This window comes from Oryctolagus cuniculus, chromosome X (assembly GCF_964237555.1).
Source record: "Oryctolagus cuniculus chromosome X, mOryCun1.1, whole genome shotgun sequence".
Classification (NCBI taxonomy): Eukaryota; Metazoa; Chordata; class Mammalia; order Lagomorpha; family Leporidae; genus Oryctolagus; species Oryctolagus cuniculus.
Window position 1 is genome coordinate 4,969,713 of NC_091453.1, and position 13,974 is coordinate 4,983,686.

General features: G+C 57.4%; 1 protein-coding gene across 8 annotated transcripts in view; it reads right to left on the reverse strand.

The window, feature by feature from the left end:
• Positions 1–2,877: 2,877 nt before the first annotated feature.
• The window catches only part of PHKA2 (phosphorylase kinase regulatory subunit alpha 2), a 71,625-nt gene continuing 60,528 nt past the window's right edge, over positions 2,878–13,974 (reverse strand). For 5 of the 8 annotated variants that reach the window (XM_008272346.4, XM_070066321.1, XM_017349629.3 and 2 more), the window contains 10 exons: positions 13,825–13,903; positions 13,603–13,732; positions 12,967–13,068; positions 10,234–10,352; positions 9,546–9,575; positions 8,157–8,207; positions 6,442–6,612; positions 4,876–4,929; positions 4,070–4,270; positions 2,878–3,480 (listed from right to left, as the gene is read on the reverse strand). In XM_008272346.4, the coding sequence (XP_008270568.2) occupies positions 3,310–3,480; positions 4,070–4,270; positions 4,876–4,929; positions 6,442–6,612; positions 8,157–8,207; positions 9,546–9,575; positions 10,234–10,352; positions 12,967–13,068; positions 13,603–13,732; positions 13,825–13,903 (1,108 nt within the window). In that variant the 3' untranslated portion in view covers positions 2,878–3,309. 8 annotated transcript variants of the gene reach the window in all.

Below are 13,974 nucleotides of genomic sequence, written 5' to 3' on the forward strand. Positions count from 1 at the left end.
AGAGCAGAGGGCAGGCGGAAGAGTCACCTTGAAAGATGGCACAGAGGGAGGGGGGTGGGTGGCTTCTGTGCCCTGAACAAGGAAGCGGAGAAGACAAAGCTGTTCGCCAGGCTTGTGCGCCAGTCAACAGCACCGAGCTGGTGCCGCTGTAACTTACATTAAGGGAGGCCAAGTGTCCTGTCTCCTGCCCAGAGGTCAAGGACATCAAACACAAGGAACACCGGATCCTCTCTGTACAGGCAACTGATGCTAACGATCCCTCCTTCCCTGCCCCGCTCAGAGCTGCAGGCCCGTCGCTGAGCTGATGAATCTGCCGCCCAAGAGACCTCGGCAGGACTGAGCGCCTCCACCGTCTCTCCTCCCAGGACTCGGGTGGCCGTCGGCCATACCTGGTCTGCGCTAAAGAGGAAGCCCTGGCCGCCAGGTGCCAGAGGCTGGTGACGTGGGGCACTTCATCTACACTTAGTCCTCTGTCACTCTAAGCCTCGTACTTGTGTGTTTAGATTGAGAGGCAGAGTCGCAGACAGGGAGGACAGAGGTCTCCCAGCCTCTGGTCCACTCCCCAAATGGCTGCAACTGCCAGAGCTGAGCCAATCCAGAGCCAGGAGCTTCTTCCAGGTCTCCCGTGTGTGCAGCAGCCTAGGCATTTGGCCCACCCTCCAGTGCTTTCCCAGGCCATTAGCCGGGAGCTGGATTGGAAGTGGAGCAGCCAGAACTTGAACCGGTGCCTACATGGGATGCCAGCACCCTAGGTGGAGGCTTTACCTGCTACACCACAGCGCTGCCCCCAGCTTCATACACTTTCTGCAGACAGGCAAACTGAAGCATGCAGAGGTCAGCTTACTCGCCCAAGTTCACAGAGCTGTTCGTGTCAGTGCTGTGGTGACAAACTCGCCCCTGGTCAGAGCCAGAGCTGCCGACGGGCCAGCCAGTGGTTTCCAACTGAAGCTGTTTAAAGAATTGTTTGTCCCTGGCTCCATGGGCTCGTCCTGTGAGATAGAACTTTATAACTCCTGTCCCAGCCAAGTCCCAAACGAGTGTCTTGGCTCTAAGCAAGGAGCCAGGAAACGGGTCCTCCCTACCCCCTGGCCACCTGCCACCCTTGGGTGTTAGGAAGGAGCAAGCCCCACTCCGGGTTCCAGCGGCTGCCTGGCCCACTCCGAACAAGCAAGGAACCCGAGTCCCCCAGGCGAGCATGGTGTCGGAGCAGGACCCCCGCCAGCACGTCAAACATCTATCCACAGCCTGGGCCTCAGCTGCTCGCTAAAGGGATCAGGCCTCGGAAGCCTGCTCTCCCTCTTTGAAGCTGACAGCTTGATGCCTGTGGAAATGCAGGCCTATTCCAGGATCTCATTTCAAAGAAGTTTCAAAAGAGCGGCTCTTGGGCCCGGGGCATTGCTTATCACGGGGCCCTCCCTCCTGCCTGCGCCCGCCCGCCTGAGGCCCCGCACACAGCAGCTGGGGCTGCTGCATGTTCTCGCCACCAGGCGCGTTCATGCGCAGGGCTGTCCGAGCAGCAGCAGGCGCTTCCGTAGCCTGCACCCGTGCTGTACTATCTGACACGACCCACCGAGGACCTGTGGGCAGAATCGCACAGCCCTGTGACTCTTGTTAGTCAGCCTCCTTTTAAAGACTCCCCTAAACATCAACAAAAGGCTAAAGAAATGCTGACTTCAAACCCAGGAGCTGTGACCCCCCGGAGTGTTGGGTGATGAGCAGCTCTGGTCCATGGCGTCACCCTACAGCCCCGTAGCCAGCAGGGCCCCTGAGCTAAGACCTCGAGCTTCCTGGCCAGCTGGAGAGCTCCCAGGAAGATGCTGGGGAGGCCTGGCCACGCCCATGCACGTATCCTGGGCTGCCTCATGGTTCTGGAATGTGCCTCCAAGTGCAGGGTCTGCCCAGGTCCAAAGTAGCAGAAAGTATGAGACTCCGGGGGACCTCGGGCAAGGACGCTGTTGTAGTTGGGGGGAAAGGGATGGGGGCGATGCGGCGAGGTCCCATGTGGATGGTGCCTGCACGCCCCCTGTCCTCGAGCACCTGGCCCATGGGAAGGCAGGGCGGGCCACCCTCCTCCTGTCAGTCGTCAGTCGGTGCTGCAGCTTGACCGGGGGGCGCCAGTCACAACCATGGCCCCCCTCTCCAGCTCCATGTCTGCTTCCCAGGAAAACATGCAGGTGCCACAGACCAGCCCCTCGCCCTGAACCAGGCAACCAGGCCTTTAGCTTCCAGGTCTAAAATCGGTCTTGAGGCTCATTCTCCATGCAAAACCGGGTCTCCTGGGCTTGTTCACTCCCACAAGGGCGACACTGCCTGGCCAGAAACCCCAGTCACCAGGATTCCAGCAAGAGACTGGCCAGACCCTGTCGGGACCGTGCATCCTGCTGCACAACCCGTGCCTCCAAGCACACCGCCCCGGCAGCCTGGTGGTGAGAGGGGCTGCCTTCTGGGGCTGCCTCTGGTTTCCTTGGAAGCGGTGTCTGCGGGAACACACCACTCATCCCCAGAGCGTCTCCACCGTGTGCTTCTTGCCACGTGGATTGCCCAGAGCCCGGGAGGAGGTGCCCCCTGCCAGCCCGCTCACCCCAGGCCTTCCCGGGGGACTCCCTACATGCTCTGGCCCTAAAATCGGTTTGCCTGGCTGTAAGAAGGGTGGGCGCCTTGCCTGCCTTTGGTTTTCACCTGTGCCACATTACAGAAGGCGTGGGACTTTGCCTACAGGAGGAGCGAGCCCCAGGTCACAGGCAGCCAGCGCTATAATCCTCAATGTCTGTGACCTGACGTTACCTGGGAACAATCTTCTAAATCTCAGCAAAACAGACCTCTGATGCAGTGGAATGAGAGGCTAAGAAAGCAAGGCACAGGGAGAGCACAATGCCACAGAGCCGAGCAGTTCTATTTGGTAAGCCGCGTGGTCCGCAGACGGACTGCACCCTGTGAAGGTGAGCCCTCTGTCGGTCTCTCTCTGCTTGTCTTGCTCTTGCCGCTGGAAGGATCCCTCCATCTTGGATGTCGCTAGCTCACAGCCTATTTCTGTACCTCTGCTACAGCCGATTGCCAATTCCTCCTCAGTCCATGAGACCAGATGCTGTGACAAATGTTGCCGCGAAACAAACCCAGAACACCCAGCCCAGGGCGCTCCTCTGCGGGGAGCCCAGGAGTGCTCTGTGCTCTGGGCGCCCTGCTCGTGCACTGGCCTAGGTGGAGGGCTGCCGTCGCCTTCCAGCGTTTGTTTCTGATGGGGCATGCTTCTGTGGTGGCCCAGGGGGTCTTGGGACAAGTGACAGGGTGGCCACCTTCACAAGTGAGGCCTTACTGCGTCTGGCAGCCCGAGCTGGGCAGCAGCTCCTGCAGGTGAGAAGCCACCGCTCTCGTTAGGTAGGTCATCGTGCCGTAAGCCCCGCTCGGGGCACTGTCGTAAAAGAAGTGGCAGATCCCTGTGGCTTGGTCTTTCTCCAGGGTGTCCGTGGCTCCGGTGGATATCTGCACGAAAAGACGGGGTGGAAGAATGAGCAGATTTGCTCCACCACCACCAGCCTTGTGTCGGAGGCGGTCAGCACAGCATAGAGGTGGAGGTTGCCAGGGGCCTGGGCCATGAGCTCTGATTCCAGGGTGGGGGCGCGGAGCTGCCTGGGTGACATTCTGCCCCCCCCCCCCCCCCCCGCACTGGGCTGTGTTTTCACAGGCCTGTGCTGACTACAAAGAGAGAGCTCAGCACTGACTACAATGAGAGAGCTTCACCTGATTTGATTTTTTGCATACGGGGTAAATGGTTTCCTCAGGGCACCATGCCCATAGCAAGTGGTGGTGGTGGCACTGAAACCCATACTGCGACAGGCCTGTCCATCCCCAAAGGTCTCCAGGGTTCCCAAGTGGCTGCTGTGCCATTTTCTAACCAAATGGTTGACATTTTTTCGCCATCTGTGATGACATTTTCCTCATTCGAGTGTATTCGTCCCCATTGGACGCAGAATCTCCAGCCTCAACAGAAATGCCAGCCAGCCTGGCGAGCCTGCCTGTGCACACTCACGCCTTGGCCTTGAGGTGAGTGGGCGGGTCTGGGTGCGCCCACCTGCTCCTGCAGGAACAGCTGATTGGCCATCTGCACGATCTGGTCCACGTGGATGATGCCCCCGATGCTCTCCATCTCTGTGTCTGAGAGCAGTGTCAGCACCATGATGGCTTCCACTAGCAGCTGCCGGTACTCGGGCTGGGACACGCGGTTCAGCACCGACTCCACATGGACAGCAAACTTGATCTCCTGTGGGGTCATCTGCCAAAGGGAGATGGGTGGGCAGCCAGCAGTGAGACAGTGGATGGAGCCTGTGACTGGCGCTGAGCAGCACTGTGTGGGGCCTGCGCTCGGCCCAAACGCTGCCCCTTTGGCCGCTTCGCTAACTCTGCTGGCAGCGGGTGGGGCACACTCCCCCCTGGGAGTTAGCTGGCCTTGCCCTAGCCTACCTGATCCACTCCACTGGACTGTGACTTTCAGTGAGCAGGAAGCATTTCTTAGCCCTTGTGGCATAAAGAAAGGTGCCTTGGGCTGGGTGAAACTTTGATTTGAAAAATCCGTTTCTAAAACGGGGGAGGCAAATAAGGCAGGGAAGATGAGTGCCTCAGCTGGGAAAAGGGGCCCGAGGGGGCGGGCTGCGTGTGGGCCTAGCAGGCGCTGCTTAGAGCGTGCCTTTCTCAGTGGGGCAGTCGGGTCTCGGGCAAACCTAAAGCTCCTGATACTCCACAAATGCCATCTCTCGGGTGGAGAAGGCGGAAAAGGTGAAGCTAGATGAGACCTTAGAAGCCGCTGTGCACGAGCCTGCGGGTCGGGGCAGGACACACAGCACCAGGGTCAGCCCAGGGTTTGGGTTTTTCCCATCATACCTCTCGGGTTGTTGAGGATGGGAGGACATAGCCATCGATGGAGAGACCGTGGCACTGGAGGCAGAACAGAGCTCAGTCAGATTGCAGAACGTGGTCACAAGTGTGCACATGTGTGTACACTCAGGCGCACACGTGTGCACACACCCAATTCTCCCTGCCCTGGAAACCTGCACGAGGGCTGGAACACACCAGACTGTCGGCGTTATTTTTAGAGCGCTTGTTCTCACGGCCCACAGGCTGTGTTTTCCACGGAACAATTCTAGGGAAGCAGCAGGCATCTTAGAGATCGCGCAGTGAACAATGCCCCAGGGAGCTGCCGAGCCCTCCCCGGAGGCTCTGCCTTCGCTTGGCAACCAGGCCCCGGCGGCTGCCAGGTCCCCTTCGGTGCCATAACGAAGGGAGACTTCCATGCCTCCTGCTGGCGAAGTGCTGCTTCTGTGCCTTTGCAGGCATCTATTTTTACGGTTTCTATAATAAGCACCAATCACAAAAGACGCGCGCACGCACACAGACCCGCTCCTGCGCCCGCACTGCCATGCGCATTGATCCGGCTCAACACAAAGCGCTGCTTTTTCATCACAAAGCGTCTTGGTACTGAGCCAGTGCAAGGCTGGGCGGAAACGTGACGGCCCAGGAAGAGCAGGGAGGTCTTCTAGGAGCACTTTGTTCCGGTCTAATTGGCCACCTTGGAACCCTCAGTGGCCTGGCCGGCAGTGGCCTCCGTGGGCCCCAGGAGTCCGGCTGCCCCGTGGGCATGGCCTGCTCTGGAGAGGCGTGAGGAAGGGCTCGGGTCCCACAAGGCAGAGCGGCCACAGGCTCCAGGCCAGCCCACTGCCCCTGTGCGCGGTGCCGGGGGAAGGAGTAGGTAGAAGGCGCTCATTTGATACCGCGTTCTCTCTCCTCTCCCGTGACATGAGTTAAGAGTTCAGAGGCAAAAACCTGTCTTGAGGTGCAGAGCTTTTAACGGGGACATAGTATCCCTCCACACAGGAGGTGAGATGAGCTCTGCTGGGGCCCAGGGAGAGGCGCGGATGGTCTGGGGCTGATGGGACATCTCCTACGCTGTCTGCTCCTGGTGACAGGTGCTCAGGTGTGTGCTGTGCAGTCTGGCTGTGCCACCTCACATCAGGGCCCATGATGACCTCTGGTAAGAGGAATGGCCTCCAGGCCAATGGGAAACACAGCCCTATCTGGCCCTAGGAGCAGTGGGCGGCTGGCTACAGGGAGTGGGGCCCAGGCTGGGGAGCAGAGGTGGCCCAGGGCTGAGAGGCTGTGCCTTCAGGGCACCAGGGACCCTGGGCTGATGGGAAACCCTTGTATCTGTGTTCTCGGGCCCAGCAGGGGCCTGATCATGCGCATGTGGATGCCACAGCTGTCTCTCTCTCTGTGTGTGTGTGTGTGTGTGTGTGTGTGTGTGTGTGTGTGTGTGTGTGTCAGCCATTGTTCCGAGCCGCTCGAGGCTACAGGCTGCCTGTAAGTGCTCCTTCTGTGGCCGGGTGCTGCCTGCTACCTGGGTGCCGCCACCTCGCAGGGGCAGGGAGCGGGGAGGGGGCGTCGCGCGCTCACCTTCTGAAGGATCTTCCACACCCTCTGGTAGAAGCCCACGGGGACCCTATTGATGGCTCCGTCCAGCCGCCGCCTGCGCAGCCACTGGCCCTGCTGCTCCCCCCAGCCGATGTGATGTCCTCCCGAGTCTGACGAGGACGTGCCCGTGGGTGAGGATGGGGTGCTGGACCTCTGCAAGACAGACGGCACGTGGCCTGCAGCAGCCTCTCAGGCCTGCTGGCCACACTCGGCAGTGCCCCAGGGGATGGGTGGCCAGTGGAAGTGTTGGGGCCCATGGCCCCAAGAGGAGTGTGACTCCATCTGGGCCCTTTCTGGACGCTGGCTGAACCTCTCGGGCTGCAGTTGGCTACCTGACTTCCTGCATGTGTTCCTCCTCATCCCCAGAGGTGCCACAGCAGCAAAAGGAGTCCGGCTGCCGGGGACGGGGCCGAGCGGGTGAGGGCGTGGCTCTGGGGCCAGAGTGCTGCTGTGTCCAACTTGAGACTGGCTGCCGATGACCTCAGGGCAGCCTGTGTAGCCTCTATCCTAATTTGGCCTAGCCTTGGGATCGCAGGTGCAAGCAGCCTGTGAGTCCTCGCCAAACGAAGGAGCACCACCCCGAGAGCATGCCGGGCTGTGCCCAGTGCTCCTGAGGCAGCCACCTCTGTGCCGGCTGCCCCGCTGCAGGAGAGCTCGGGGTGACACCAGGCCCTGGGGGGGGGGTGTGAACCTCTGCAGAGCACTCGCAGCCCAGGAGAGGTGGCACAGTGCCCACCCATGCAGGATCATGGAGAAGTGACAGTCCCCTCTCTGGGGCACAGGTGCCACAGAATGCAACACCCCCAGGAGTAGGGAGCTGAAGCCAAGGGCACACGGAATGGTGAGGAGTCGCAGTGTGGCCACCCACCCTTTCCAATCCTGCTTTCCTGGTGCCGGGCTTTATCCTGCTGGGGGTGGTCGGGGGCCCTGGCTGCCTCCAGGCTGGGAACAGGGGCTTTGAGAAGTGACGGAGGAAGGCATCGTCTTTCCTTCTACCTCCTCACCCTTCTGGCCTGCGCGCGGGAGCTACTGCAAGGCAGCTCAGATGCCCAGTGGGGTCTGGAGACTGGGTCAGGAAGTGGGGCTCTCCCTGGGTCCCCTCAAGCCTGCTGTCTTGCCCTAGATGGCTCCCCTTCATCCGTACACGTATCTTTGTTCTGGGCTATTTGGCACTCAAAGCAAGTATCAAAGGTCTGAACACGGAACGGAAACCCAGAAACCCGAGGCACACCAGCAGGGCAGGCGGCAGGCGTCCTCTGCATGCATTTGGGCTTCCAGAGATCTTATTTTGAAAAGGCAGTTAGGCTGCATTATTCCACTGGGCTCATTACTGCCATTTAAATAAGGCAACAATTAGATCCAAATAAAAGTAATTACAGCCACACTCATCAATGACTCAGCTGATCTCTCCTCCTCGTTTGGAAGAGGCAGATTCGCCTGCGCACCACACAAAGGCACAGAACCACTCCTGGGGCTTCTGCGCTGAGCAGCGAGGAACCGATAGCTTGGCGGGGACAGCGCAGCTCGACTCAAGGGTTTTCGGGTCCTATTTCTCGACTCTTAGGCTACAGGCGTCAGAGGAAAACGCCCTAACCCTGCTCCGATCCTCTGTGGCTCGGGAGGTGGGGGGCCACTGTGGCACTCAGGCGGTCCCAGCAGGGGCCAGGGAGACGCAAGGGTTCCGGCAAGCGGTTTACCACAGACTTGGCGTATGCGCTGCTAGATACCGTCTGGCTCACAGGAAAGAACTAGGAAAGAAAAAGAAAGGACTCGGTCATGTGCAGTGACACGGAGGGGCGTGAGCAGAAAGGAACAGCCACAGCAAACACGCAGCGGAAGGGGGCGGGCACACGCCAGTTCCCGCCCCGAACCGGCAAACCCAGCCTTGAGGGCAGCTGCAGCAGAGCCCTGGGCTTCCCCGGGTCGAGTGTGTCCTCAGCCAGTCAACGTCACGAGACCCCGGCGGTACATGAGGGCATTTCGTCATGTCGGGACGCTATCTTCCAAAGGCCCCAAACGCTAGCATCTTGGTGCTGAGGTGAGCATCTACAGACGACTAAAGTATCCGTATCTGGCCCTGACACCTGGCACCTGGCAGGCATTTGATAGATTTTATATAACGAACACAAGTGACTGGGCTGATACCCTCCAGCCGGATGTCTCCTCATCAAAAACCTAGAATGTTTCCTTAACTTGCATGGGGCTAATGCCCTATAGACAGGGTATTTCTGTAAAAACGAGGAGCAACTTAAAATGCTGTGGCACCCATTACATTTTCAGCAGAGAATAATGTCTCCTTGACATAAGTGGCCAAATACAGAACTTGTACTGGCTGATCGAATGCAAACCCATCAAAGAAAGGTGATCATTCTGTCCCCACAGCGCACAGGCACAGCATGAAGGAGGCAAAAGGAGCCACCCGTGTTCAGCCCCGGGCAGGCTCTTGGGATGTGGGTAACCAGAGTGACGGTGCCACCGAGTGGCTGGCATAGGAAGATGTTTACACAGTCAGTTTCTTGTAAAGAGCATGAATTAGCATGAGAGCAGGTATGGTTTCCTCTTGGACAACTTGTGAAATCTGCAGGACAGGTCATCACGGGGCGTCAACTCATTAGCAGTGTGACCCCAAGTTTCTGGAGGGAGGATGAGGATGTGACGAGGTGAGAGAAGAGAAAAAAGGTATCCTAGGGCTTTTTCCTTTGCATGGTTAAGCTTGCCACGCCATCTGTGGACGAGAGGAGTTGACCACAGCCCCCCCTGCTAACTGTCCTAGTTAGCTCTTTTAAAAACACTCCCACTGGGGCAGAGCCTGGAACAGCTCTTTGGCAAAATATCCTACAAAAGCCCAAGAGTTGGCTTAGTGGACTTTGTTTTTAAGGGAAGGGACAAGGTCATTGCTCCTGTCTTGGAGTCCGGCTCTCTGCTGCAGCCTGTGGAGCACCCCACCCCCCTTCCCCACCAGTCCAATGAGAGCCTTCCCCAACACTTTCATGTTCTGCACATGCACAGCCTTGCTTTCCACATCCAATGCAGAAAGAACAGGAAGCACACACAGCAAAGGACAAAACAAGGCAAAAACATTTCACCTGTTCATCAGCACTAAATCGCCTGGTCATCTGAAAGTGGAAAAATCAGGAAATGAACAAAAACCAGCTCTGAGTCAAGGACACTCTATTTCTGTCGGCCTCTAACAGTGCAGGACAGTGTTAGTCACACGGCAGGGGGTGACCCATTAGCGCTCTGCAGACTGCAGCTAGTGGGTCCTGACCAGCACACTAGAAATGGAGGAGGAAGTCGAAGGGCATTTCTCGCTGTAGGGCACAAGAAGGGAACTGTTTCCCACCGTGGCTCATGATCAAGTCCTAGCACAGTACCTGGCATGCTAACGCTGCAAAGATGTTGAGTGGTAGTGCTGTGGGGTCAGCTCCAAAGGACTTTTGTGAATCAAACATAGAAAAGAGGCCTGTAGGTGGTGGAGGATCCAGCCATTGCCGGCATTCCAGCCTACTTCAGAGCCTGTTAGCCATTGCATTGGAGGGACATATTTGAGAGCAAGGTGATTCAGTTGCTTTTTGTATGACTACTTTGAAGTGGTAGAGAGGCCAACACAGACAAGGGGATGTTCTAGAACATTCCCATAACATGACATTAAGGTCAAAGATGCATGGGTGCAGGTGCACACCAGTGGCTCTGGGATGCCTATGTGGGTACCAGGTGTGTTCTTGTGCCAGGGCAGAAGGGACAACCCCCCCCCCCCCCAGGTGCTTTCCTTACCTGTTTCATCTCGCTCCTCAGCCTGTTAATGCCACTCCTCTCTGTTTTGGTGACTCCAGTATGTCCTACCTCGTGGATGGAGATGGCAGGGCTGGATGCAGAGGAGTGGATAGGACGCACTGGAGGGAAACACACACACATACACACACGTGGGCCAGCCTTTGGAACCAGAGGCTGCTCGCTCCGAGGCAGGAAAGATGGCACTGGTTTGGGATCTGCATCTGTCTCATACACTCGATCAAGAACGCCAGGTCAGGGCCTTGCCGGCACGGGCTCGCCCTGTGGCTCTTGATGGCATGAAAGTGAAAGTCACCACAGTAGCACGCACAGAGGCCAGAGATCCCTTAATGAGATTTGATAGGCTTTTTAAAAAACATTTTACTTATCCAAAAGCACACCTTTCTTGTGGAAAGCCTAGACCACCTCACTAAGGAAACCAGAGCTAATCTGTTTTCCCAGCTTGTTCTGACTCTACGTTTCTGACCTTAAACAGAACTGCTGCATATGGATGTACATGTCCCAGCTATGTGCCTAGCCTGTGTCTAGAAATAAATCTGTGGGCTCCTGTGACCTGGCTTTCTGCACTTCACAAGTCACGAGTGTCTGTGGCACTAAATATTCTATCACGTTGTGTCCTAACGACTGCATGGTGTTTCATATGACTTAATACACTCAATCTTACTAGGAATTTTCAAGAGGGTTGGTCATGACTAAGATGTAGGACCCCACGCCAAGCTTGTTGGGTTCTGACCCAGCGCCATGTGACTCAGGGAATGAGCTTCCAACTCGGGCACCACGGGCTGCAATCGTGGGCCGAGTGAAAGGCTTGGTGCCCGGGGCCAACAGGCGCAGAACTCCGTGCTGGAGCAGTGCGGGGAGGAGAGGCTGCCCAGGCCCGAGGGCGGAGGTATGACATGACACGGAGGTAGAGGGGCATTTGGTATGATGGAGAGCCTGGGGCTGGAGAAGGATGTGAAGGGAGAGCCAGACGGCCAGAGCTGGACGCAGGGCAGGCGGCTGGTGCTGCTGCTGACCCAGCAGGACAAGGAAGCTCTCCCCCACCACCCCGGGACACCACCCCCTTGCTTCCTAGGGATACTCGCCGGTCTCCGGTCCAACCCCCCGTGAGCAGGCATCTCTATTAGGGTCACAGTGATCATTCTTAAAAGGCAGGGGTGACCATGTCACTGCTCACTGGGAATCCTCCCAGGCCTAGCTGTGTCTTCAGGGTAAAGCCCAACAGTCCCCCTGGAGCCACGTGAAGCTCCACTGGCTGGAGCCTTACCTGCACTTCTTAGCTCCACTTCCAGGCCAGCTGCACCATGTAGGCACTTGCTGTTCCTGGCTGTCCTGGCTCCTCCCCTTGGAAGGCCCAGCTTGAAGGCCACTTCCCGCCATACCCTACTGAAACCCTGAGAGTAGATAGCATGGCCCAGGGGAGGTAGTGACAAGTATGGAACCCAGGGACACCAACATTGAAGACAATGGAGGAGGAGGAACCCACAAAGGGGGCAGGACAGTTGGCCCTGGAGGGAGAGGGGACAGCAGAAAAGTGGAAAGCGGAACTCCAACGGGGTCTGGGACACCCCAGGAGGGCCTGCTTGGGCTGGGCACTCGCTGGGAATATGTCTCTTCTGCATCTACGTGTTTCATCTGCATTCTAAGTCTATTTGACTTAGGAAAACTGAACAGTCGCAAAGGACAACTATGAAATGTTGGATCTTAAAGACGCATGTCTCCTGTCCTTATTCGTAATCAGACCCAGTTCAGGCTTCCCAATGACGAGACTCGGTTGAGTCCCATTTTCCGAGGCAGCTGCAGCGTTCCAGCTACTGACAAACTCTTGGTATGCGTGGTTTGACACAGATAATTACCATCACGATCAGCAGCACACATGAAATATTTAACTCGTCTATTTCCATTTCAAGGAGTGTGCACTGGAGAGAACTGGGAATTACTTTTGGAAAGTGGCCGCAGTGCCGCTCCCTCAGCAAAAGACAAGCGCCAGGCACATCTGATTGCACGGCACTGGCTGTTTGTGGCTGGCACACTGGGGGAAAATACTGTGGACCCGATGTCCTTATTAAAGGAATGACACCCCCTGCGGCCAGTGCGTCCCTTTGGCTTGCTGAAATGAATTCACCCATGTGTTTGCAAATCATTGAGCCTTTTTAGGAGGAAGAGAAATGATCATTGCTTCAGTTATAATCGGGGAGCATCTGAGAACAAGAATCACGCCTAGGCCTCGGTGATCGATTTGCTAGCACTGAGCAGGGCTCTGGTGCTGAGGCGAAGCTGAGCGAGCAACCCTGGGCAGAAGTAAAGGAACTTGGCTCAAGGCTTTGACTCAAAGCCAAGGGCAGGCCACTTGGGTGATTTGGAAGGATGGCCCTTAGGTCCTGACACTCCAGGTGACCCCTGCTTCCAACACACATACACACACACACACCCCCACATACATGACACCTGTGCATGGGTGATGGTGCTTGGTACTTAGGGCCAGAGGGAGAGCAAGGTGTGCACAGGGTGCCTGTGTGCCACTCCACCTCGTGGAAGCAACGCTTGCCCAGCAAACCTGTGCTGGCCATCTCAAAGCCCCAGAAGTGGACACCTTGAGCCTGGCCCCTAGCCCTCCGAGTCACATCGGAACCTCTCACTCGCACACTGTACCTCACGGCTCTAGTTTACATGCTGATCTGCAGGCAGGAGGCAGAGGGAACAGCATCTACTCACTGCTTCTTTCGACGCCAAACTCTTTGCCACTAAGGATGTGGTGCAGGAGGTTTTTCATATCGAAAGGGCTGAGGTTCATCAAACTTTCAGAGGCTTCTTCTCCTAAAGAAAAACATCTCGTGAGCTTCCCAGCCAGTCACTGGGGGAGGCAGCTTCGGGGGCCAGAGGCGGGGTGACAGGGTGCTGTGTCCTTCACCTCGGCCTTGAGGCTGACACGCACTGACCCTCAGACTCCAAGCGCTTGATACCTAACTTTCCCATGCTGCCAACGCCCGATGTTGTGATGCATCTTGCAACTGACTTTTCTACTTAAACTGGTTGTTTCTTCCAGGGGAGGTATTATAAATGGGGTAAGGCATCTCGCAGCAAGGACAATCGGGAGTAAGGAGCTGGAATACCAGGTGCGAGGTTCGCTCTTGAGTCCTGGAGGAATCACTAGTGCTGTGTCCTCCCTGACAGTGAACTTCACCCTAAGCCGCATGGCCTGATGGGGAGCTACAGCTCCATGAAAGCAGCTGGGGAAGCCCGAGCTCGCCGAAGGGGGGGAAGCCTGGTTCTGAAAACACTAGCAGGGCTTCCCGAATGAGCGAGTGTGCACCACGGCTGCTGGGGCCAGGGGGAGCCGCTGCTTCTCACCTGAGCAGTTGAGGCTCCTCGCCAGCTCCGTGGCCATCACCTGAATGATCAGTCCAATCCGGAGTCTGAGCATCTCCACGAAGAGGCTGGGCTGGGCCCTGACGTACATGGCCAGGTAAACCACAATCTCCTGCCGCGGGCACACAGGAGCACAGAGCTTCAGCCACCCAGTGGGGCTGAGGCCCTGGCCGTGCCCCCACCCCTCCCACGCAGGCCCCTGACCTGGGTGAGGACCGCGATGCTGATGTCTTCCCCGCTGGCCTCGTAGATGAGCTGTGTGAGCTCCTCTGGGGGAAGGGGCCTAGGAAGGAGGGTGGGGTCGCAGACACGGAGGAGGTGCCTCGGGCGGTGCCTCCTCAGCCTCCATGGGAG